This window comes from Camelus dromedarius, chromosome 3 (assembly GCF_036321535.1).
Source record: "Camelus dromedarius isolate mCamDro1 chromosome 3, mCamDro1.pat, whole genome shotgun sequence".
Lineage (NCBI taxonomy): Eukaryota > Metazoa > Chordata > Mammalia > Artiodactyla > Camelidae > Camelus > Camelus dromedarius.
In genome coordinates, this window is record NC_087438.1 from 88,224,407 (window position 1) to 88,251,034 (window position 26,628).

At 43.0% G+C, this 26,628-nt stretch overlaps 1 protein-coding gene across 3 annotated transcripts in view; it reads left to right on the forward strand.

Annotated features, from left to right (window-relative positions):
* MEGF10 (multiple EGF like domains 10) overlaps positions 1–26,628 on the forward strand; it is a 156,852-nt gene that overhangs the window by 115,865 nt on the left and 14,359 nt on the right. For all 3 annotated transcript variants that reach the window (XM_010980977.3, XM_031448935.2, XM_031448936.2), the window contains exons 10-19: positions 679–853; positions 2,147–2,267; positions 3,068–3,231; positions 6,202–6,304; positions 18,295–18,441; positions 19,594–19,728; positions 20,248–20,376; positions 21,762–21,890; positions 24,081–24,209; positions 26,374–26,502. In XM_010980977.3, coding sequence (XP_010979279.2) covers positions 679–853; positions 2,147–2,267; positions 3,068–3,231; positions 6,202–6,304; positions 18,295–18,441; positions 19,594–19,728; positions 20,248–20,376; positions 21,762–21,890; positions 24,081–24,209; positions 26,374–26,502 — 1,361 coding nt within the window. The remainder of the gene's footprint in view (positions 1–678; positions 854–2,146; positions 2,268–3,067; positions 3,232–6,201; positions 6,305–18,294; positions 18,442–19,593; positions 19,729–20,247; positions 20,377–21,761; positions 21,891–24,080; positions 24,210–26,373; positions 26,503–26,628) is intronic.

Sequence of the window (26,628 nt, forward strand, 5' to 3'; positions counted from 1 at the left end):
GGTTTTCTCTCCATCAGGGGAGAAAGACCATCTTCAATAGTCTTCCAGTTTTGAGCAGGGCTGGTTTGATTGTTCAGATTTTCCTTTGGCGAGAAGCACATGTGTTTTGAATGACACAGAGCGCCCTGTTGTGTGAGCCTCGCTAACGCGTGCCTCTTTGCCCAGCTGATGTGTCCATTTGCTGTGGGGCGACAGCTGGCTGCCTGGCCCATCAATGCGGCTGCTGTTTCAGGTAGAGACAGCTGCTCTGCCACCAGGTATGGGGAGCCGAGACAAACAAGCAGAAAAGGTCACTGCTTCTGGAGGTCCTTGGACATCACCCTGGTTTACTGACTTTGTGTTGTTCATTGGATGGAGTTCTTAGATATTCTCATGTGGTTGACCTCTTATCGAATTAGTGCTCTCAATTTACAAAAATTAAAATGAGTTTTAGACAAAAGGACACAGTTGTAGGAGTCATCCTGTTGGAGCCTAATGCTGATTTCATGCAACATTTCTGTGGTACCAATCGGGTTTCAGCCGATTAATTAAATCATACCAAGCCTGGGAATGAAGTTTAAATGATCGTGCATGGAATTACCCACACATTTAGTGATCATGGCTAAAGCAACATTTGCAGGGGCCTTGGGTGTCACGTTTACCAGAGAGTGACTTGCTCCTTTCATCCACGTCTCTCAGCTGTCACCCCATGTCCGGAGAGTGTGCCTGCAAGCCAGGCTGGTCGGGACTCTACTGTAATGAGACATGTTCTCCTGGATTCTACGGGGAAGCCTGCCAACAGATCTGCAGCTGCCACAATGGGGCCGACTGTGACAGTGTGACTGGGAAGTGCACCTGTGCCCCGGGATTCAAAGTGAGTGGCTTGGGCTCTGGAGGAAACAGATAAGGGGTGCAACTTGGAGCATGTTAATACCACCATTTATATGACGTTTCCTAAAGTGCAGTGAATGTGCTAAAATCAATCACATTATTAACAAGAAAGAAAATAAAGAGAGAAGTAATATTAAGAGATAGAAGTAGTTACCTGAGAATGACATCTGGGCGAGGTGGTGGAACTACCAAGTGGCATTAACACTTAATTATTTAATTAATATATGTCATGAAGTAAGATGCATTTTAATTATTCCTTACATAATTATTTTACTGTGTTTCATAGGCAACAAAGAAAGGGCTTCTCTAACTAGGAGAAGTATTACTGTTGACGGTTTTTGTTTTAATTCCATGCAGCTTGAAGGCACTTACTTTATCAAGTTAGCATTTATTATGCACTTACATCCAGGAATTAGTAGTACGTGAGTTTTTTACTCCCTTTGAGAATCTAGACCTGACCAGTATGCCTGTGAGACAACAAAGCAGAACTTCGCCGAGTTTCCAGGATTTCTTAGCAACAAATTAGGAATTTTTGCCTTAAAAGAAAATGGGTTGTCCTTGAATTATTTTCTCCTGTTTTAAAGAGAACATTAAACTGTGAGGCATGTTGATGGATATTCCAGAGCACATAATATAGAGCGAGTGGGTCATAAAGTCTCAGAGCTGAGATCTTTACGGGGTTTTCTAACCTGTGTCACAACTCTTTGGTTGAGCTCCTGAATTAGCCTTGTCTTAAGAGCCTCTTCTGGCTTTAAAGGAGGTAACCTCCACTCACCTTTGGTAACTGACCTCTATGTTTTATGCTCGCTGTCAGATAATAAATTGAATCATGCTGCTAGCAGAGTGTATTCTGTTCTTTTGCCTCAACCACTAATCATATTACATCTTATATGAGGAAGTCTAGGAAGCGTTGCAATTTAATGTATAGTTCATATTATGTTTATTTATTGACAATAATTTTACACCTTGTATTTTCTATCTAGTTGTCTGAGCAAGGACAACGGTTTTGGATTTGCTATAAAGGAAAACTAATGTAGGCAGCAGACTTTTTTTGTGGTCTTATTCAATACTGTATCCTATATATAAACTAGCTGGCATTGGCCTTGAATGTGTAAAATTAGTATAGTGGTGACATTGTAACAACTCTTAAAAATACAATGTGTTAAAATTAGAGAAAGAGTGTAATTAGCATGGCCAAGATATATTTTTGTTTATTTGTGCTGGCCTTATTTCAGGTAGTAAAATTGCATGCATTTTCCTCTTTGTGCCTCTCTAGGGAATCGACTGCTCCACTCCCTGCCCTCTGGGATCCTACGGGATAAACTGTTCCTCTCTCTGCCACTGTAAAAATGATGCTATCTGCTCTCCTGTGGATGGGTCTTGTACTTGCAAGGCAGGTGAGTGGGTGAATGAGTCTGTTGTCTGATCCTGGTCATGTTAGCTCCAAAAGGCACAGGAAAGAAACATTTCCAGCTCCAGCTGTGCCGAAATACCATGCCTGAACTCAGCAAGCCCCTCATCCAGGGAGGGCTCTCCTGCTTTCGTGAGTCAAGGGGAGAGGCTCACGTGAGACAATCTCTGAAGTCACTGCCAGCTCTGAAAGTCTGTGAGTCTCCGTACTTTGGGGAAGACTAAGCAAGCAGACGTGTGTCCATGTCTTGAATTGATTGTCCTGGAGTCCTGACTAAGCAAGCAGACGTGTGTCCATGTCTTGAATTGATTGTCCTGGAGTCCAACATGCAGCCAAGCACGTGTTGTATGTGGGGGCCAGCGTGTGTGTGTCCATGGTTCCTGGATACTCACTGTTCATGGTTGATGGGATCCTGCCTTAAATGGGATCTTTAAATGGGGTTCTTTCCCTTCTCCCTCACATATAAATGTTTCACTTTCCCGACCTAAACCAAGCTCAGTATCCCCCAGTATTTATCCCTGCACATCAGAGGTGCCCCCACCCCATCTCTCTTCCCTCAGTACCCCAGTAGTGCTTCTTAGTGTTGGCATCCTTGACAGCTGTGTGGGTGCTTTAGTTCATTTCTGATGGAGGCTTTATGTGGCGGAGCTAATGCTCCCTGTGGGGGCAAGGACATTGCTGTGCACCTCCAAGATGTTTCTAAAGGGAAGTGTGTCTTGGAAAGGCTCAGCAGAACTCCCTGCTGCCTCTGTTTGCTCACGTGCCCTGGTGCTCTTCTCCCGGCAGGCTGGCACGGGGTGGACTGCTCCATCAGCTGTCCCAGTGGCACCTGGGGCTTTGGCTGTAACTTAACATGTCAGTGCCTCAACGGCGGAGCCTGCAACACCCTGGACGGGACCTGCACGTGTGCACCTGGATGGCGCGGGGAGAAATGTGAATTTTCCTGCCAGGTATGACCCAACGAGGAGGGCTGGGAGGAGCTGATGCTAGAGGGTTAGCTTATTTTTGCAGATTTCTTGATTTAAAGTGCCTGAGTGTGAACCCAACCATAGTGACTATTAGAAGCAATGAGTGTTTGAACTCAGATTGGATACAAGATAGGCAAAGGGATAGACGTGGAAATGGGTTAGGCAGCTTTGTGAGAATCCCTTCCTTTCCCTCCACCCCGGTTCCCCCCAACACCCCCCTCTGTTTTCTCTATTCTAATATACTCATCTCTTCACAGTAGCCAGTCAAACACCCAGTGTATGCCTGTCAACTCTCTAAATATTGTGTTTCCATTGTAATGGAAATCTTCCAGGCTTTGGGGTGGAAAGTGACAGGGCATTGAAAGGGGGGGTGGTGATGGTGTCACAGAAGTGCTCACTGAGGTGGTGAAAGGTTTGGAAACTGACTTTTAACACAAATACCTCAGGAGTCACACGAATCTCCAGAGATTTCTGTGGTCCAGTGCTGACTCCATCCCCTTGACCTGCTTTGGAGATACCCGTCATCAGAAACCCCGACAGGGCGGCAAGGGACAGTGCATTCCATGGCAACAGCCCCTTTCATTTTCTTCCTCTCAAGCACATGGCTGGTTTCCTTTCCTCTTTTCCATCACTCTTTGTTACTGTCACAGTTCTTCCCCAAGCCGTTAGGCATTCTCTCAGTGGTGTGTGTTCTCTGCCTCCAGGGGATCAGCTGATGGTGAGAAGACACTGTGACCCCCTGAACTGGCCCCCTGAGGGGGACCTTCCACGGAGCTCTTTTCTCCTGGGCTTCCTCCTCATTAAGTGCAACCCATTCCCATTCCCTGGCTAGAGCGCATCCCTCCCCCACCCCGCCCGGAGCTATTCCCTGCCCTCTAAACTACTAGGACAGTTATGTTAGCTTTACTTCCTGTCATCCACCAGTGAACAGATTACCAGTGCTCTGAGATGGGCTTGGAGATCACTGTTCACTCCCAACCTGAGTAGAGGCAATGCAAAGCCCCCAGCCCCCTGTCCTTTTTTGTGTATTATTAGATGCATTAGTACATTAGCAAAGACTGGAGGTGATTTAGTGGATCATACTGTGAAAGCTAAATCCTATAAGCCCAACCACATATTAGTGAGGCCTAACTTTTTTTTTAATATTTTATTTTTGTAAGTACTAGATAAATGATTATGCCATCTAACACCCATTTTAGACTGGCTCTAGGTGCCTTCTTCTTGATCATTTTGCACCCCCTGTTTTTCTTTTTTTTTTTTTAATCTTATATCTGCCTTTATTTTTTTTAACATTTTTTATTAATTTATAATCATTTTACAATGTTGTGTCAAATTCCAGTGTTCAGCACAATTTTTCAGTTATTCATGGACATATACACACTCATTGTCACGTTTTTTTCTCTCTGTCATAACATTTTGTGTATATTTCCCTGTGCTATACAGTGTAATCTTGTTTATCAATTCTACAATTTTGAAATCCCAGTCTATCCCTTCCCACCCTCCACCCCCCTGGCAACCACAAGTCTGTATTCTCTGTCTGTGAGTCTATTTCTGTCCTGTATTTACGCTTTGTTTTTGTTTGTTTGTTTGTTTTTGTTTTTGTTTTTTAGATTCCACATATGAGCGATCTCATATGGTATTTTTCTTTCTCTTTCTGGCTTACTTCACTTAGAATGACATTCTCCAGGAGCATCCATGTTGCTGCAAATGGCATTATGTTGTCGGTTTTTATGGTTGAGTAGTATTCCATTGTATAAATATACCACATCTTCTTTATCCAGTCACCTGTTGATGGACATTTAGGCTGTTTCCATGTTTTGGCTATTGTAAATAGTGCTGCTATGAACATTGGGGTGCAGGTGTCATCCTGAAGTAGATTTCCTTCTGGATACAAGCCCAGGAGTGGGATTCCTGGGTCACCCCTGTTTTTCTTAGTGCTTGGTGGTATGGGAGCTTTGTGGTGCCTTCCCTCAGTTTGTCAGGACCTGGCACGAAAGAACAGGGCTTGTAAACACAGAGCTTTCATTCCTCTCATACAAACTAGATGATTATGTCTGTGAAGAGACTCAATCTCTATTGGACCACCAACTTGCATGTGCGTGTGAAAACATTAAGGTCGGGGAGGGGACGAGTGAGGGGGGTGTGCCAACACACTCAACCCTCTCTTAGGATCTTGAATCAGAATACTTGGTGTTGTTTAGATGTCATGGAAAGGAGGATGTTAATTAGGAAAAGCGACGAGAGATTTTCTTTTTCCTTATAGTTCTGTATCTCATTGACAATTTATGGAAATGATCTTAATTCAATTGAAGCTATGTTATTTTAAAAATTACAGGGCTTCTTTATGTGGGTCAGGGTCTTCCCTTTTTTACTAAGGAATAGAATGCCTTGTAGAGAAAAACAATTCTGTCACTAGGTATGGTGACATAGGTTAACTAGACTTATTGTGGTGATTATTTCACAATATATACAAATATCAAATAATTATGTTTTACACCTGAAACTAATATAACATTGTATATCAGTTATACCTCAATGGGAAAAAAGAGAATGCCTTGTAGGGGAACACTGAAGTATTTCATAAAAATCTTTAGGAACAAAAAAAGACTATTTTTATGAGTTGTAGCTTACAATAAGATAGAGATACTTTTAATTACTTGGCATATTTATGTGTGTTTGCATAAATGCACATCAGCATATTGGCATAGTTGGTTTACCATTCGTATGTTTGACCGTTGTATTAGACGTAAACTAGGTTTAAGGGATTTTAAAACACTGACCTCCTGCAGCCTATTTTTTGGGGGGCCAGCAAGACACGGGAAAGGTGATTGTAATGCATGTTACTGGGAGGTGTTTGGGAGAGGAGGGTGCTGTTTCTGGAATGGCTGACTTGGGTCCCTTTCCTCTCCGGTCATGGGATTTCACGTACCCTCGCTGCTGTCTTCTACGCAGGACGGCACGTATGGGCTGAACTGTGCCGAGCGCTGTGACTGCAGCCATGCGGATGGCTGCCACCCCACCACGGGCCACTGCCGCTGCCTCCCAGGATGGTCAGGTGAGAGCCGAGGACTGCTACTTGAAATGAGAAACACACCAACATGTGCCTAGCACTCTTCCTTGCTGCTTAGAGAAACACAAGTCAACCTTTCAGGAAAAAAAATACAGTAAAGTCTCCAGTAGACTGACACATTTTCACCCAAGACACAGTACTGCTAGGTCTAATTAATCTGTAGTCCAGGGATGACTTTTTGGGAAATCATGCGGGAATCACAAGACAGTTCTCTTGTGACTTCGTGTAGGGTCCAGCTATCAGAATTCAGGCTGGCAAGAGCGGGAAGATGTAAACAGCTGTGAAGAGTTTAGCAAGACCTCCGTGATATTTTTAAGCACTGAGAAAAGAATAATTGAAATACACCATAAGAAAATAACTAAGTTCACCTCAGTGAGGCAAAAATGTTAAATGTTAGTGTGGTTAATATACAAATACTAAAATATTTATTACTAGAAATAAAAGTTTTTAAACTTTTTTATAGTAATATTTAAGCCATAAAAATTCATGATATGATTGAGTGCAAATTTTCTAACCACAAGGTGGAAGTTTCTCCTTGTTTATATGGCTTCATGGAACTTTAGCAAACTGACAGTGGCCTTGAAGAACCATGCTTTTGCTCATGACGTGTAGGCTTGGGAGCTGGCACTAAGTGCCCAGGCAAATTGGGATCTTCCTCTTCCATTTGATAAATCAAGCCAAGCCTACTCAAAGAAGACAAAACAAACCAAAAATAGAATTTTAAACACTTATTAAGAAAAATTACTAATGGAAGTGCAGTAGAAAAATTATCAAACATTAGGAGGAGTGAACTGAATGTGCTGATGAACATTTCTTCTGAAGGTACATTGAAATGTTGTGTTGACTGCTGCCAAGCCAACTTAGAGCGAAGTCCTGTTAAACTAGAGACTGGATGACAGGAAGATAAATGAACCAAAATCTTCTTTTAAAATTATCTTCTCATTAGAAGTCATTTGTGTGTGTGTGTGTGTATTATATTTGTATCTGAGTATATTTGTGTATATATTTAGAGAAGAGAGGGGGATTTGTAAGGCAGAGCTGTTTCCATATTCCATATCCTCCAAAACGGGTTTTAACTTGTCCTCTGAGAGAGAAATTGGTGGTAGCAAGCTAAGCATCCCCTTCACTGATGGTTCATATTTTCAGAAGATGGATATTTCAGAGGTGAATCTTTTGCCTCCATACCAGCTATGTCATGTTTAAGAAATTATAGAGTGGTCTTACCTATTAGCAAAGATGCACACAAAGAAGACTCTAGGGAAATAATAATAAGGAATGCCTCTTGAGTGCTAACTGCAGGCTCACAACAACTCTGTGAGGTAGGAAATGTTATTTTCTCCTTTTTATAGATGAGAAGGCTGAGGCAAAGAGAAGTTAAGTGGCTTGACCCAGAGTTCTAGGATCAGTAAACATCTGAAACAAGATTTACCTCAATGCTGTCCTACCACGTGGCCAGCTGTCTTAACTATTGCATTCTTCTGCCATACGCAGACTTGGTCTAGGAAGTGCTGGGGTGTAGGGGGCAGTTCTACTGAGATTTATCTTCAGCGTGGATGCAGGCTTCTGAGAATTATATGAAAGGGCCCTGGTGATCAGTACAGGCAACTAGCAACCTCTTTATAGATAGGCAGGTAGGTTGATAGATAAACAGAGTCACATATCATAGAATTCACCAATTTAAAGTATACAATTCAATGGTTTTTAGTATATTCAAAGAAATACAACCATCACCATTATCAGTTTTAGAAGATTTTCACTGCCTCCTGACAAAAGCCCATCAGTACTTATTAGCAGCCTTTCTCTTTGTATCCCCAGCTCACCAACCACCCCTCCCTGCTCCCTACCCTAGGAAGCCACTAATCTACTTTCTGTTTCTGTTAATTTGCCTATTCTGGATATTGTATGAATTCATATAGTATGTGGTATTTTGGAACTGGCTTCCTTCTCTTAACATGTTTTTAAGATTCATCCATATTGGAGCATATATCAGTACTTCATTCCTTTTGGCTTTGAAATAATATGCCATTGTATGGATAGACCTCATTTTATTTACTCATTCAATTGATAGACATTTGGGTTGTTTCCATTTTTGCCTATTATGAAAAATGCTGCTATGAACTTCCATGTATAAGTTTTTGTGTGATGTATATACTTTTGCTGTATGCTTAGTGGAATTACTAGGTTGTATGGTAACTCTAAGTTTAATCTTTTCAAGAACTGCTACCCTTATTTTCCAAAGCAGCTGCACCATTCGACATTCCTACCAGCAATGTATGAGATTTCTGTATTCTCATCACATTTGCTATTATCTGTCTTTTTGATTGTAGCCATCCTAGTGGGTGTGAAATGTTATCTCACTGTGGTTTTGATTTACATTCCCTTAATGAGTAATGATGTTGAGCATCTTTTTATGTGTTTATTGGCCACTGTATATCTTCTTTGTAGAAAAGTCTATTCAGATACTTTGCTCATTTTTTTAACTTGGGTTATTTGTCTTTTTATTATTGAGTTGTAGTATTTCTTTATATATTCTAGTTCTGTGTCCCCTATCAGGTATATAATTTGCAGGTATTTTTTCTTGATGGTGTCTTTTGATACAGAAAAGTTTTTATTTTGATAAAGTTCAGTGTATCTTTTTTTCTTTAGTTACTTGTACTTTTGGTGTCAAATCTAAGAAACCATTGCCTAATCCAAGGTCACGAGGATTTATGCCTATGTAGTCTCCTAAGCATTTTATAGTTTTAGTTTTTACATTCAGGTCTTTGGTCCATTTTGAGTTTATTTTTATAGATGGTATGAGGAAGGGTCCAAGTTCATTCGTTTGTATGTCAGTATCCTCTTGTCCCAGCACCATTTATTAAGAAGACCATTCTTTGCCCCACTGTATTGTCTTGATATCCTTATCAAAAATCAATTGACCATAAAATAAATGTGACAGCATTTATTTCCAGGCCCTCAATTCTATTTCATTGATGCATATGTCTACGTTTATGCCAGCACCACACTATTTTGATAGCTATAGCTTTGTAGAAAGTTTTAAAATTAGGAAGTGTGAGTCTTCCAACTTTGGTCTTCTTTTTCAAGATTGTTTGGCTGTCCTGGGTCCATTGAATTTCCATATGAATTTTAGGATCAGCGTATCAATTCTTGCAAAGAAACAAGGTGGAACTTTAATAAGCATTGAACCTATAGCTTCATGAGAGGAACATTGCCAACTTAACACACTAAGTCTTCAGATCTGTGAACATAGAGTGTCATCAGTAACCTCTGCAGTGGTGGCTCTCAGCCCTTTGGAATTTGAGAACTTCTTTGGTTTCTGACAGGAATAAACTGAGACTAACTGTCGTGTGTTTGATTTCTGTTGTCTGAGAGCAACCTTGGGAAACAGGTCAAAGCTTGTGTAATAGACTTTATTTTCTGTCAATAGGAGCTCCCCCAAGAAACAAGGAGCTCTCCAGCCCTCTAGTTCCTCCTTGACTTGCAGAGGCTGAGGTAACTCTGACTTCACAATATGAAATTCCACCTTTCCATGTTTCTGTTTGGCTCTCAGTTACTCAGTGTTAAAACTACATCACCCCCAGGATTAAACCAGAGTCTATGACTTCACAAGAGTTCTTGAAGTTCTCAAATGGAGTGGCCAGTACTAAGTTCTCAATGAGCACTGCAAAGCGAATAGCATTGGAACTCCCCGGCAAATTCAGAACTTTCCTAACTGAGAAGCCACATCATTTGTTTGGGGATATACTCTACCAAATCTACTTTTGTCTTATAAACATAGAGGAAATGCAAGATGTTCCTGAACACACCAATCACTACTCAAGTATCCACCTGCTTTGATGATTTAGAACCAGCCTGTGAAAGGCATGCTCTAGTATACATGAGAAAAGCAGGAGATATGATTTGGCCAGAAGCCAGCCAGAAAATGTGTTAGTTGCATTCCATAGTCTGGGTCGTCCGGTAAGACAAATGATCCCCTCTGGCCTTAGACCTGTGGCGCTCCTGTGGGAATGCAGTGGCTTTGTCACACAACAGTCTTGTAATCCTCTGTCCATCTGTGACTGGTCTGCTTCTCCCAACGGGGAGGAAGTTTTGCTGCTTCATTTGTGCTATCACTTGTTGTCCACAGTTTCTTTGCTTCATGACTCCAATGTCTTATTTCTCTGGGTCTTCTGTGTGGGCTGTTGGTCTGTAAGTATCTAAAGCTGCTAGGAGACTTGTTTTTAGAAAGGTCACCCCCCACACTCACAGAACACACTTGATTTAAGCAAATGTATGTAGAGGAAAAGACAGTTTCTAGAGTTCTAAAAAACACCCTACAGTTGAATGAAGAACTGGCTTATTTTTCTAAAAGGAGAGGAGTAAACTTGTATCATTTACACACAACATCACTTCCTTGTCAACACTGGGTAGACTCAGAATTTTTCATCACAAACAGGCTTCAAGTAAGAATCACATAAGGACCTTTCCCAATATGAAGAAAGCTTCACTTGTCATTTGGATATCAGGTTTGGGGCAAAAAATAAATAAGTCCAGGGAAGAAAGTGAATCTCTTTCCCTTCTTCCTGTTGTGGGGGTTGCACTAGGTGAAATGCTGAGAATCGCAGGACAGGGCAGCAGTAGGTTGGGTGACAGTGAGGCTTTTGTGAAGGACTCAGTGAAATCTAACACTGGGACTTGGGCTCTTCCCTTGACCAAATCATCAGGATAGCATCGAGGCACTAACAGTGCTCAGCCACTGAGGTCACTGTGGGGAGGGGCTGATCTGGTCTACACGTTTGGAGCTAGAAATAAGGGTCAGAAGAGCTCAATCCCTCTGGACGAAGAAATTGGCAAACCCAAACTGAGGAAGACATGTGCCCACGTGATACACTGAGGAAGGCAGCTTGCTTTCTTACTGGAGGGCTCATTTGCCTCTTCTCATAACTTCACCCTCTTTTCTAATGTTTGGTCTTTTTCTCTTAAAAGAAATGAGACTTTTACTTCTTTCTACTATAATTGATGGTCCCATTTTACCTACTTGGACAATAAGTCTTCAAAATGTACTACCATAAATATTAACCAGAATAAAATTTTGCATCTGACATCCCAGATATTATTTCCAAAAGAAATGCATAATTTTTCAAAATACCTGCACTTTTATTATATGTTGTTAATTAAAACCTTACTTTATTGATAGATTTAACCAATAGATTGCTTTGTCAAACAGAGGCAGATTGCAGTGAAAAAAATGGGGAAAAATAAAACCTCGTCGGGAATACAGGCTGTGTCCTGGGCTCCTTCTCCAACACCTCTGCCACCACCCCCCACACACACACACACACATGCACGCACGCACACACACAGAATAATAAAATGAGACTGGCTTTTCAAAATCATTATTCTGGAATTCAAAGTGTCAGTGAAATATAATTAAGTGTGTGTGTGTGTGGGTGTGCGTTTCCAGAGTAGTGGAGCGATAGGCTTTATAAAACATTTTCCAAAAACAGTAGGAACAGGCTGACTTTTTTTCCACTTCCTTTCTGCTTTGGCTTCAGTCAACCAGATCACCTCTTCACTGAGTATTACAGGTAATCAAGATTTCAGTCCAGCTGTCTGGGAGCAAGTGCAGTCTCCAGCCTTGTTCCCAGCCTTGGCTAAGATCACTGCTACCTGAGAACTCCTTTAACTTGTATATTTCAGTTCGTTCCCCACTTCACACCTACTGAATGACAATCTCATGGGTGGGTGAGGAGGAGAATGAACCATTGCCAGCCTGTAAAGCATCTTTTGTACAAATTTGGAAATGGCCTGGAAATCCCCTGGGGTATGTTTCTGGGCAGGTGGAGTGTAAGGAGCTAGATTTCTGCCCTGACTTTGCCTTTTAGCTAGGGATCTTGTGTAGTGCACAACCTGAACAACCTGACTTGGCAGCCCTGTCTGTTATTTAAAAAGTTGCCTTTAAGGCTTGTGCAGTCGCAGTTACCAATCTGTGGCCGGCCTCTGCTCTGCCTTGTTACTCCAGTAGTTGAAGAGGTTAGGTCCCAGGGAACATTTCTGTGATAGCAACCTCTTAGCCAGTGGCAACAGACTTGAGGAGGCCTAGGGATGCATTCATACCAGAATGAAAACATTAAATGCTAAACAGAGAAAAGAGATTAAGATGCCAAATCAACCTCTAGGAGTCTTAGGAAAGAGAGTGAGATGTGGTATGATGGTGAGGAGGGGAAAGGAGAGTAGGAACAGAGCTGGGGTGCTCCTCTGAGCCTGGCCAGGAAGGGGGAAAACGTGCAGGCAAGTTCTTGAGAAGAGTCCAGCTTCTCTACTACTCCCAGCAAGCCGAACCAGGCCTGAAGTGGTCCCAGTCCCTCTCCAGAAGGATAGCCCCCATTTCTAAGTTTCCCCCAAAACCCCAAGTTTGACCAGCTGAAGAAGTGAGCTGCGACTTCAGGTACTGATCTGTGATACCTGAATTGTCATAATAAGGGGGAGACGTACCCTTCTTTGTCCAGTGACACAGGAGTGCAAATTCAACTGTACATGAATTTTAATCAACATGCATGTACCCAGTCAGCCATTAGTGCAGAAGACTTGCTGTCTGTCGCTTAAGGGTATTGGGGGTGGGGACAGCGTGCATGCATAGGCATATGTCTGTCTGTCACGTAGTCTTGTGGGGAGGGAGGAATTTAAAAGCAGAAGGTGGGGTCCCTAAAGTGAGGGTGGAGGGAGGGACTTGCCTTCTGAAAAGAAAGGCTGCAGAAAAAGCTAAGCTTCCAGGTCTCCCAGTCTGCCTGGCATTCTGTTCTGTTTGCTTTCATCTTGGTTTGTTCTAAGACAGCCCATGCTCTTTGGTGTTTTGAGTTGCCGCTACAAATGCAGACATTTCTGATTGATATGATTTATTTATCAAGGTGTTTTTTTTTTTTAAACTTGGTGACCTATATAAAGCAGATCCTTTTTAATGGACCTTTAACATTTATAGCATCCAAATGGAAAAATTTGGTTTAACAACCATTTGTTGAGTGTCTCCATGTTGGATGCAGCCGTAGTGCTTCGGTACTGGGAACAGGAAGGTGAGGGAACACCGGCTTCTGGCCGACAGGAGGACACGTCTTTCAGGGCAGCACCCGTGTGGGCAGAGGTGGATGCACCAGTCAGTAACGTCTCTATGCTGCGTGCCTCTGCTTCAGTGTCAGAGGATTAGAAAAGCAGGAACAACGTTAGGACTAAATACTTGAGTTCCTCTCTCTGGTCATCACCAAGCCCAGTTATTACTAACTAATCTCACTCTTTGTTCTAATATGTGTTTAATAGCTTGTTGCTTGGGAGCAAGACATTGAATCACAATCATTTCCTTCATTCACTAGCGCCCCAAATATTGCAGTACTGGTCTAAGGAATATAAACAATTAAGCAAGACAAGGCGTTTGGGTTATATCTCTGAGAGGGGAAATAATGACATGCCAGATGATTTATTTACTACATTCATGCAATCACAAATGCCTAGTGAATGCTGATTTCACGTTGAGGCTGCTGGCATAATGCACCAGGCATTAAATGCACGAGCATTTCTTTAGAGTTGCTTAGCTGAAGTTTATCACGATCACTCAGCCATTGCCTAGCAACTCGTGAAGGCTATCAAAGAGCTCTTTGTCCTCAGGCCTGGCAAAAACAGTCCCTCACAGATCTCCTTATCAGCGTTAGAACATTTATCAGGAAAAAATGCTTCCATTGAACCAGAGAATGCTGCACATATAAAGATACCCCTTTCTGATTTTGCCCCTCCTTCCAAATATTGTAGGAAGTTGTATTTTGAAGTAACTCGTGTTAAAGCCTTTATCTGTACTTTGATAAACATTCCCAAAGAATTTCTTCAAGATGTCCCATATTCTCCCGTGACTTTATAATCTGGACTAACATTTAAAAACACAGACCTGAGTTCATCAAAGTACGTCTTGCCCAGAATGAGTAAGGCAGACATTTTCAGCGCCATAGCCAGGAAGGGTCACCATTTTAGGTGCACAAAATATTAAGTACTCTTCTCGTCACTTCTTCAGAGAAGCCAAGAATGATATGGTTGTCCCATCCATTTGGAAAATGGTCCTAGATATCATGTTGGAAGAAGGATCTGTGCTCGTTGACTCATTCAGCAAACATTATTTAACACCCACCATGTGCCAAGCACTGCAGTGAGCAAAAGCAGGCACCGTCGCTCCTTCATGGAGCTGCTGGAATTCATACATTACCTTGGGTAGAGGATGGAGCGGGGTGGCCTTTCATCTGCATTCTCTCCTATACTTCTCTGGAGTTCATCTCCCTTTGCATCCCAAGTGCCACTGATTGAATCAAGACTTTGCCATTTTTATCACTTTTTACCTGGATAATATAGCCAGGTAAAAATATTGACACCTGACAGGTCTTTCTTCCAGGGTCATCAGCTTCAAACCATCATCTGCCCTCTTACAAAACACCAGTCTAACTGTGACCCTCTCCTACTTTCTTGTCCATGTGGTCCCGTGCTTTTACCAGGAGGAAACTCACATTCCACAGCACAGCCTTCTTGGCTCTTCCCTATGTGACCACTACCTGGCTGCCCAGATGCCTTTTCTGTTCTTCCCAGCTGTCCCCAGCACTTTCTGAAGGATAGACACATACTTCTTAGGGCCTGAGCCTGGGACCCTCGTCCACCTTAACAAGCTACCTCCATCCCTGATTGTGATCCCCAGACAGGATTGGAGGTAACTATTCTGGGGCCATTGTCACTCTAGAGTTGGAGGTCTTTCTTAAAGAACTTCTCACCACAAACCAGCAGTCTCTAGATCCCTTGAATGTTTATTGAGCTGAATTCTCTTTTTTGTCTTTGGCAAACAAGAAAACAAACAAACAAAAAGATGTCTTATGTGATGCCAGCAAGGTTGGATGAGATCACTGGAAATAACCAAGGAATAAAACACACACACAAAACACAGCCCCAAAAAATGGTTAAAGCAAGCTTACAGTCTCCTATTGTGGAGACTTTCACTGTAAGGTTAGCCTTATATGGAGATCACGTCAGTGGCCATATACTGAGTATGACCTAGAGAAACAGTTACCCCAGTACCTGCTCTGTGAGCATCACTACCTGAAATTCCACAATTAGAGATTTATTTCTTTGGCTCCTAACATGTACATTCTCTTAAAATACTAGTATTTTCTAAAGAAGCAATAATGAATTTAGCTTATCCTTTTCTGACTATGAGATGAAGCGAAAGATAACAAGAGGGCACAGAGGTCCAAAGGGGAGGAGTAGCAATAGGAGAAAATAGTGCAGCAGGAGAAAAGAAGACAGTCTCATGCTTTTTCCTGGAATTGCCCCCTGACTGAGACCTGCTTTGTATTTGTCTTCAAATAGATTTGGCATTGATAGCTGCAAAATGATGACTCACTTTTTACTGATGACAGAGAAAAAGAAAAGGAATTGAACTTTTAGGGACAGTTGGTAATAGAATTTCCAGGAAAAGACACTTTTGCGGTCCTAAAATAAAAGTTATTTAAAAGTAAGCTTGGTTCTGTTGAAATATGCTCATATGATTGGAGGCAGAAGGTTTGATAGATGATCTTTAGAATTCCCTGTGCTTCTCTGAAAATGAAATAATGGGTAAATCATGTGAGACGAGCTTGTCTTTGCAATGGACCTCCTTGCTATCTTGGGGGCCTTGTTATATGACAATTACCCCATAAAGTTGATTGTAACTGATGGTTATGCTAACCAGCTGGACAAACCTATTAGGGAAGAGGAATCAGATATGAAATAAAGGATCACTTTATTCTGATTTGCCAATCTGCCCTGGAGACATTTTTCTTCACATTCTCGAGAATGTGCTGGTTGGTACATAAATCATGATAATCTGCAATGTGCAAAAGAAGCATATACTTTTTGATGTAAAGTGTATTCCACTCCATCTGAACTGCATATATTAAGTGTAATGTAGAGATTTGATAAGTATTGATAAACTAAATCACCATAAATAGCTAAATCTCTGCCTTCCCCCAAACTCCTACCCCACAAAATAGGTCAAAGATCAGGACTCATTTTCAGGATGATTTTCAGATTAACCAGATAGTCACTCAGCTTCCACTTCTCCAAAATCCTGACTGGACTTTGCGTGGGTAGCTCCAGACCCAAATGGCCGGGCCTGTCTGGATCTCTGTGAAGCAGGTATCCCCACTTTGGCTGCTATAAATAGGAGTCCTGGCTCACAGTCAGAGCTCAGGACCTGAATTTGAGTAGAGAGAGAAGCCTGTAGTGGGTTACCTTTATTGGGACTTATTTCAAATTTGCAAGACAAACTTTAGGTCTGCAGCCTCCTTTCAAAGTGGTTTACTCCTCCACCCATTTGCTGCTTCTGTCTACTGAGCCATGAGTCAAAACACCAGGTAAGCGGGAGGCTGTAGCTCATAGAGGACCTCCTCTGCATGCATGAGGTCCTAAATTCAATCCCCAGTACCTCTCTGTATCTACTAAAACGTTTGGGGAGCATAGAGTTTGCATTTCCATCTCAGGTTTTCAAAAGAGGTTTGAAAAAAGAATCAAATATGTGTGAACTCAAGAAAAAATATTTTAATAGGCCAAAATTCCATATTTTATTCTGTGGGGAATACTTAAACCCCAGTTGGTCTGATCACCTTTCTTCAGCCGGCAGTTCAAGCTAAAATAACATTCGTTGTCAGTGCAGCCTGGACACAATGAGGCCTGTGTTCTCTCACGCCTACTTCACAGCCTTTGCCATGCGGAAGACTTTCAGGAGGAAAACAGGAACAGTCAAAAGTGGAATTATTTCAGCAGAAATGATGGCCCCCCAGTTAGCAACGTTCACGTTATGACTTGGGGCTACTTCTGTGTGTTAAGGTTCGGGCCTCAGTGACTTTTCTCCTAATCAGTTTAGGAGCAAAAACTAATACAAAACCCGGGCTTGTCAGCCTCCTGGGTGCCGGGCGGTGTTCGTGTTCTGGAATCTTCACAGTGTGAACATGCTTGTTCTTACCGTGTTTTCACTTGGTCCAAGGCCAGCAGTCGCCAGTTCAACTACTAATTATAACTCATTCTTACTGCCTCTCAATGCGAAGAGCATTCCTTTGAGTTGTGAAGTATTCTGATTCACAAGAAAGAGGCCCCTGTTGTATTTCGAATACAAATTTACAAAAGAGACTTGCATTCACCTCACGAAAACCTGGTTTTATTTATTTAGTTAGTTATTTGCAACTTTGGCCTTTCTTTATGTTTCCTTTAGGTATGTGTTCACTCGTGACTGCTTCTAAAGTTTCTCTGCTTCTAGACTAAGAGTTAAACACCTGTATGTAGGTTCATGATAATAGTTCAGACAACTATAGGAAACATCATTTGTGACAGTCTGCCTGTGTCTGCCCACTGGCAGATTAAATTTTTAAAGAGGAATTTGGTGGCACAGATGAGTAGATCTTTCTGTCTTGCACAATGTATTTTCAAAATATTTTGAGATTGTATTTATTTGCTCCAAGGGAAGATTTTCTTGATGTAAAACAATTCAGCCACCTTTTGCTTCATTTTATTGTTTTCCCCCTCTGCCCATTTCTCTGTAAAAACAAAGGATGGGGGAGGGAAGAAGTCACTGAGGGCTAAATGATACAGTATTTCTGATAAATTTTGCCTTTCATAGACAGAGTCTTTGGGCTTCTCTGCTCTGTCCTCCTAAAGAAGAAAAATCAGTATAACAAAGATGTTTTATTCCTTCTCCTTTATGATGCCATGGAAAACAGTTCTGGGATTATTTTAATGTTATGCTGATATGATATACGACCACACAATACACGACGATGTACTGATGTGTATGAGTGGACTTTAACCTCATATTATCCCTGCTCACTGCTGCTCTTGATAACTTATTTTTGATGTGGCGACCTTGGTCCTGGTCTCCAGCTTAGCATCCCAGGCACCCGCCCCCACGGCCTCTCACTCAGCCTTGCTTGTGTGTCTCGTTTCAGGTGTCCACTGTGACAGTGTGTGTGCTGAGGGACGCTGGGGCCCCAACTGCTCCCTGCCCTGCTATTGTAAAAACGGGGCTTCGTGTTCCCCCGATGACGGCATCTGTGAGTGTGCGCCAGGGTTCCGAGGCACCACTTGTCAGAGAAGTAAGTGTCTCATTGGACAGCAGTTTCCAGCTTCCCGACTCAGATCACTGTGTACAGAATTATCTCTGTCCTGCCCCTCGATTCATAGTGATGTTCTGTTGTATTTGAGGCCAGAGGAGAGTGTCGTAGGTCACCCTGTCCTTTGGAGAGCTGGCCTCGATAGCGGTTCCCCAGAGGCTTCATTCTTTCCAACCTTCAGGACTAAGCTAACAGATGGGACTTTAGCCGTTTCTTCTCAGTAATGATTTCGTTGCCTCATTGGCATCACCATCAGTTTCTTGATCCTGCCTTAATCTTGCAAATGGTGTTCTAGAAATCCATTGACCTGTAAATATTTTATTTGCCCATTTTGGCATTGGCTGTACCTCAATTACCAGAAGTCAACATCAGCCAAACCCTGTGGCAAATCATACATCCCGCTAGTGGTCTGAAAGCCAGTGCTCCGGGGAAGACAGAGTTGCAGAGTTAAATACGGGGGCTGTTGACATGATTGATCAATAGGATTTTTGGGTTAGGGAGTGATCCACAAGATTTCACTGAATCTTTTAGTAAATGTAATCCAGAAAGGAATATAGGACTAATTATAAGATACATTATTTTGTTTTTTAAATGACATTTTTTTTTTCATTAAGAGCTCTGTGCAGTCCATTCTATACTTAAATCTAAAGTGCTTTTTCACTTTTCAATCACAGTAATTAACCTGGAGCATTTTGAAGAGGAACAATCTTTTAATTCTGACTATAAATCTATTTGTGGCCAGTAATGACTCTTAAAGAATGAAGGATTAACATGTGGCTTGAGAGCCTTTATTTGGGCCTTTATTAGTATTTAGAATTTTATTGCTTTCTTTCATTTATTTCTCAACAGAAATTCTTCAAGCCTCTGCTCTATGCCAAGCTTCATGCTAATTGGGGCCATAAATGGGAAAATAAAGAGAACTAAGACACTTGCCTGCCCTCAAGCAATTCAGAGTTTACTGGCTTCTTTTCATTAGTAAAGAGCGTTCTTTTTGTTGTTGTTTTATACTTGGAAAATTCTCAGTATCATTTAAAAAAAATTTTTTTTTACCCCAAACATGAACTGGATCTTTATGTGAAATACAAAGAAATGCCTCTCAAGGAAGGTAACTGTCAATTTCCTGTCTGTTTCCAGTCTGCTCCCCTGGTTTTTATGGGCATCGCTGCAGCCAGACGTGCCCACAATGTGTGCACAGCAGTGGGCCCTGCCACCACATCACAGGCCTGTGTGACTGCTTACCTGGCTTCACTGGCGCCCTCTGCAATGAAGGTAGGGTGTGAGGCCTTGGGAGAGATGGGTGGTGAGCATGCCTCGTGCAGTCTGTCCTCAAGCTTCCCAAAGGACGTGTTGTTAGCTAGCAGCTAGTGGTGCCTTTTGGTGTGCTATGTCTGCAGCTTCTGTAAATATGACTTTGAGCTTTGGAAAAGTAGGATTGCTGCTCCAGCAGAATCTCTTTATTCTCTGAGCTGTGCTGCTCCTCAGTTTTAGTTGGAAACAGCCTTGCATGAAAAATCACTCTAAGGAAGGATTTTGACTCCCTGAGAAGAAGCCGCGAAGATTGCTAGAAATGTGGTGATATCTCCTGGTCTGTGATGCCTTCATGAGGGTCTTCAGCTTCACGTGTTTGTACCAATGAGCCTGTTCAGGATGAGGGATGCTCTTGAGTAGAGGCAGCCACCACTTGGACTGCAGGATTGATGCCCTTTCAAGTCGCCCACTATCCCAAGAGTCTAGGGTTCTGTGAGATGAGGTATAATGGTGACTTTCTGATCTATAATTTATTCACAGTGTGTCCCAGTGGAAGATTTGGAAAAAACTGTGCAGGAATTTGTACCTGTACCAACAATGGGACCTGTAACCCCATCGACAGATCTTGTCAGTGTTACCCAGGGTGGATCGGCAGTGACTGCTCTCAACGTAAGTCTTGTTTGGAAACAACCGATCACCCATTTTCTGACATTTGTTTTCAAATTATTTAGGATTGAAATATGAGTATTTAATCAAGAAAGAATATATGAATAATAAGATATGTGATTTTAAATTCTGAGTGGCTTTTTTCCCTCATTAAGAGTTCTATGCAATGGTCCTATATTTAAATCTAATTCGTGTCTTGGAAAGAACCAAAATAGGTAGCACTTGGCTTATTCACTATTCAGTGATCCTTCATCTGTAATATGAGGGTCTTGTACTTGGAAAATCCATTCAAAGCTTCATTCTAGACTTCAAGTGTCAGCTGTTGTTTTTCCTTTGCTCTTGGACAAAAATGGTACACACAATTATGGAAGGAATTTTTTTTTCATTTTTTAAATCACTTTAGCTTTATTTATTATCTTTCTTGGGCTATGTTCCCTACTGGGTAACCATATAGAAATTAAAAGTGAACTTTCTTTTAAGCAGTTATGTTCTTGAAGCATTAGCGTTAGTGGAAAGTGTTTTTTGTTTTGGTTTCGTTTGGTTTTTTTGGTAAATCAAATCATTTTACCCCATAACCTTACATTCCTCTCACAGATACTTTATCTGAGGTTCTGATTGCTCTTCAGTGGGCAGTGACCCCTAATGATTTAGTTTGATGATTTTCTGCTTCCAATTAAGAGTTTTTACAGTAAACCAGTTCTTACATAGAGTGGGGGACCTTTGCGTTGAAGACAAGTCTCTAGTGACAACTGTGTGTCGACCTGCACTTGCAGATCCAGGGATCACAGATGTGAATTAAAGGACCTTGGGTCCCTTAACCTCTCTCGAGTCACGTCATTTCACACATCTGATCTCCGCTCAAATATCCTCTCCTCAGATGCCTTCCCTAAAGGAGTGACTTCCATCTTTTTTGTTCCTCTTACCCTATTTTATTTTTTCTTATAGTTCTTCTTGCCATTATTCTTTTGGCTGGCTGTCTGTCTGGTTGGTTGGTTTGCCCGCCTCCCCTACTAAAATACAAGCTTTCAGAGGATGACCTAGACCTTGTCTTTTCCTCTGCTATCTCCGCCGGGACCTAGAACAGTGCTGAGCATAGAGGTGCTCAATGTGCATTTGTCAAGGAACTAAATCTGGAAACTTGGGATGCTGTTGGCTCTGCCTGCCTCCCTCCTCAGTCTGAATGGCTACAGTATCAGGAGTGGTGGTTCCTGTTGCCATCAGCATTGCCATCTGGGTTTGAGTCAGATGTGGAGCACTGTGCTCTCTTGGTCCTGATGCACATGGCTGACCTGTCACCTGCGAGGGGCAGTGTAAGGCGGTGGAATCCTCTCTGCTGGGTGCTGGCCTCAGGACTCTAATGGCGCTTTCCATGCGTGCTGTGCTTTCAGCTTGTCCACCTGCGCACTGGGGCCCAAACTGCATCCACACGTGCAACTGCCACAATGGGGCCTTCTGCAGCGCCTACGATGGGGAATGCAAATGCACTCCGGGCTGGACGGGGCTCTACTGCACGCAGAGTAAGTGGCACACCTTTTGAGGCTCCCCCAAGGCGGGAGTGGGACGCGCAGCCCCACCCTGTGCATGGAGGAGCTAAGCTCGCCAAGGCTCCTGATGTGGAAGAGTGTCACCACCTGGTGACCTCTAGACATCCAACTTCCTCCAGGTGGCTAAGAGCTGCCACTTTCCAGGTTTTCTGTCCCTGAGTCATATCAGGACACTGAGGTCAAGCAGTCCTGTCAGCGATGGTATGCAGGTTTTTTTTTCTCTCCTTTAACCAGACCCTATTTATGTGGATCAAATTCCCTGTCATTAATCCTAACAGCACAAAGGTTAGGACAAGTGGCAGTGATTAGAAAGGCAGTGAACACCACGAGCCTCACTGCCTGACCTAATGTGTGCTCTTGGAGAAGACGAAGTTCACTGGTTCTCGAATTTTAGCAAGCTTTGGAACCTCCCGGATGGCTGGATAAACACAACTGCTGGCTCCACTCCCAGAGTGTCTGATTCAGTAGGTCTGGGGCGGGACTCGAGGATTCACATTGCTAACAACCTTCCAGGGAGTGATGTCAGTCTGGGATCATGCTTTAAGAACGCTGAGTTCTTTTTTCCATTTTCCATTTTCCATCCCATAATGTCCTCACTATCTCTTCTTCTATGAGGTATTTAGCATCATAGGGTAGAAGGTACAAAGTACTCCACAGCTCAGCACTGTTGGGAAAACAGACTGATCTCTGCTGTCTTGCCTTCAATGGAATAAAGGAAGCAAGACAGGAAAGCATGTCTTCCGGCTATCAGTAATAATCATATATAGTGTTAAGTCACAGCAGTGAGCTGAGGAGGAAAGATGGGTCAGAAATTTGGCCATTCTTATGCAACACTAATTAGAGAATGTAATTAGAGAACAGGCTGGCTGAACACATCTTTTGGAAGTTGCTAGAAGGGGGTACAGACCTTGAGCTGTGATTTGAAATGAAGAATTGGCAAGGAGGAAGGTTATCTCAAACATATTCTGCCAAGATTGTACATACAGAAAGTTTTTGAGCTGTTTAGAGAAAAGTGCTTGTAAGTTATTGGATGTAATTCTCAAATTAGGATCTGCTTTGGTCAGAGGACCTTTTAAAATAAAAGTAGCATCACAGAGTGGGAAGAACGTGGGGTCTGCTGCCAGACCCCCCGACATTTGTGCCATGGCCCTGCTACCCTGCTGTTTGCTGATTGTGTGACTTCGATTACTCGGAGCTCAGTTCCCATCCTTAGGGCGCGAATACCCATCCTTGTGTTTCTGGGCTGCTGCAGAGATTCAGTGAGAGGACGCTGAGAGTCTGGCACAGAGCAGGTGCCACGTAAATATGTGGTGATGATGTTGTTGCATGCTGGCGTCCGTGCTCTGCCTCTGTTTCTTGAAAGTCGAGGTTTCATTAAAATCCCTATAAGAAAAAGGGAAAATAAAAAACACATGCGATACTCAGAAACAGCCATCGAAACAGCCTTCGTTGAAGCTTTCATTCTGGCCAAGAGCCCAAACACTCCTGCAGGGCAGCTGTGGCCCAGGAAATCAAATAGGGCTTGTGCATGTCCTCAGCCCAAAGGCCCTGGTGGTCTGGGTCTTAAAAATTGTGCTGCAGTAAGAAGGCTTATTGCATGTTTTTTTTTTTTTTTACAAAGCACCTATAAAGTGCAGGATTTTTTAAAGTTTAGAATTCTCCCGCACATCTTTGGCAAAGGAGATTAATAGTATTTAAGTCAGATACAGCGGACAGGGCTAATAGCAGATGTGGCGACATTCTGTACTCTAAGTGAAAGCAGGTAGGTAATTTTAACATAAGTTACTCATTTCTGTCCATGGAATTTGAGTCCAGGATTCTAGTAGTTGACTGAAAAAAATGAAAGGTAATGTCTTCCGACTTCCATGGGACTGATGGGATGCTTTGTCAGAAGACACTACCTTGCCTCCAGGTGTACCAGTGATGGTTAAACTGCCCCAGGTATAGACCCGTCCTGCCTCCTGCTTATAAAGTATGGTTTCCTCCCAAGAGCCCCATCTTGGGACTTCAAAGAAGCCATTGTGAGAAGCCACGATGTGCATTATTGTCTTTCTTCTCTCTCTCCGGCTCAGCATCCTTCAGGTTCAAACACAAACATGTTGGAGGCGGAGCTGGGTTTCTCCTCCATGGCCTCTTGACTCTCTGTCCTTCCTCCTCGCACAGGGTGTCCTCTGGGCTTCTATGGGAAGGACTGTGCATTGATATGCCAGTGTCAGAATGGAGCTGACTGTGACCACATCTCTGGGCAGTGCACTTGCCGCACCGGGTTCATGGGGAAGCACTGTGAGCAGAGTGAGTATGGGAGCTTGGCATCTCTGGGTGCGATGCTCTCCCCTAGAATCAGCTTTCCTATCTGCCTGAGAATAGAAAGGCAGAACCCACAGCTTCCAGGTAGTTTGAGCAATGGCTGGCACTTAGCAGCACAGTTGACTTCCCCTTCCAGGCACCTTGCCAACCTTGGGATTCTGGCTGGCTGTCTTTTTCCTCAAAATTCTTCTCCCGAGGAACTGATCAGTGCTCTGGGTGGAGGGGGTGTGGCTCCAAGGGTGAAGACAGAATTCAAGTTTTCCATCTGTTCATCTTGGCTCTCTCTTCTTCTCCTTCTTATTTTTGGAATGGGGCTGCTCAGAGCTTTAAAAGAGCCAGTCAAGCTTTCTTCATGGCAGAGGCAGGGCCCGGGTCTCACACTGGGGGAACGTGCATTCGATGGGTCCAGGCTCGGTGTCTGGGAGGCAGAGGGACTGGGCCAGCCTGACTCTGGGTGAGGGGACAAGTCCCTGCAAACACTGCATGCTGTTGACCACCTTCTCTTGCCAGTGCTCTTATCCTGTTTCCACTAACAACTCTTCATCTTAGTCTTAACAACCTTCAAGACAATATATTGCCTGAGATTTTTTTAATCCCATTCAGGGAGAATCTGCTCTGTTGGAAAGCCCCCTCCTCGAGTTTCCATTTCCACGCCACCAGCTAAGCCTCTGCTCACAGGGCTGGAAGAACATTCACTTCAGTGGAATATTTCAAAGTAGTTCATTGTTCTTTTCGTCTGTGACTTTCATTCAAGGTTCAGGATGAATCACTAAGGTCTGAGCTGTCTGGGGCTCACTCTTTCATCGTAAATGACAGGCACAGTGCAGGACATTTCCTGCCTACAGAGGGCGTGCTCTTGAGACGGATGCAGCAAAGATCACATGGCCGTAGGGGCAATGTGGCCTAGAAAATTTGATCAGCATAGCTGGACTTTGGCAAAAAAGCATCATGCACCTTCCATCTCCCCTCCTCAGAACCTCACAGCACCCCCGGACAGCTGGGTTGTTTCAATTTTACATGCTGAACTCTAGGGTATATTTGCATATCCTCTCGTCTAGTAAATAACAAGAGTGATGTCCAGGAATCAGCCTGGACAGACATGGCCCCATTTCAGTTTTACACTGCTAGTTCCCTTAATCATGAAGCAGACACTGAGTCACACAGTTGCCTGCACAGCCCTGTGTGTGTGTAAATATGTGTTAGTGTGTAAATGTCTAAGTGTCTATACACATACATGTGTAGAAACCAGAATGGGCTCTAAACTGACTTTCGCTTGAATGCCAGACTGGTTATAGTCTTTATTAAATAAAAGCATCTGAAGTGCTTCTGTGATTACTCTGAACATCAAATTAAAATGTCCCTATTTTTGGAGACTTCTAATGCTCATCTGTAAACAGAAATCCTATCTGGCAGAGGACTCTGAAAATAATAGCACATTGCCCTCTGCTGCTCACTTTACAAAAAGCATCAGTATTTTGTCATGGTGAGTTTTCGATTTAACCTGCCTTGACCATTCTTTGAAATTCATGTCCAACTCTTATTACGACTACATCATAAAAATCCCACTATTTTAATCTGTCAGTCTTCAACCTACAAATCCAGATTTTGAGCTTTCTGTGGGAAATGAAATTCTTACCTAGAAAATTAACAAAACTTGCCCTCTCCCTCTTCCCCTTCTCCCCGTTAATCCAAGTCAGAATATGCCTTTAGGAAGGCCCTAAAGCCTACAGTAAAATGTACATGTTCTGGAGGAAGCATCTCTTGTTTATACTTTTTGGTACAGTCCCCGACCATCCCACAGTTTCACCTGGTGGAGTTGTCTCAAATTGCCCTCAGTGATGATCTTCATCAGTTCCATTGGGTTCCACAGACTTTTTACATACCTATCTGGGAAGTGGGCACGTAGAATCTGAAACTGCCAGGAACTGTGATGAGGTTCCAGTCTCCAGCCCTGTGCTGCCTGGCTCGTGAGTCCCACCATGACTCAGAGAATGCCAGCCAGCTCTCAAACACCCTGGTGGGTACACATCTGCCTAAACAGGAGCCCCCAGGAAGGGCTGGCCTTTAGACACACCAGACCATACAGTAAGCCGCTTGCCTCAGGCTCCCAAGGCTGGAGAGCTACATTGGGCTCTCATCTCCTTCTTAGAGTGCCCTGCGGGAACTTATGGCTATGGCTGTCGCCAGATCTGTGACTGTCTGAACAACTCCACCTGCGACCACATCACCGGGACCTGTTACTGCAGCCCAGGATGGAAGGGGGCACGATGTGATCAAGGTGAGGATACTGGTACGTGATAATTACTCAGTTGAGGACCCTAAAGCTCAAAGACGTTGAGGAATTTGCCCAAGGTTACATAGCTGATATCTAGAACATGTCAGGGCTTTGATGCCATGTTTGTCT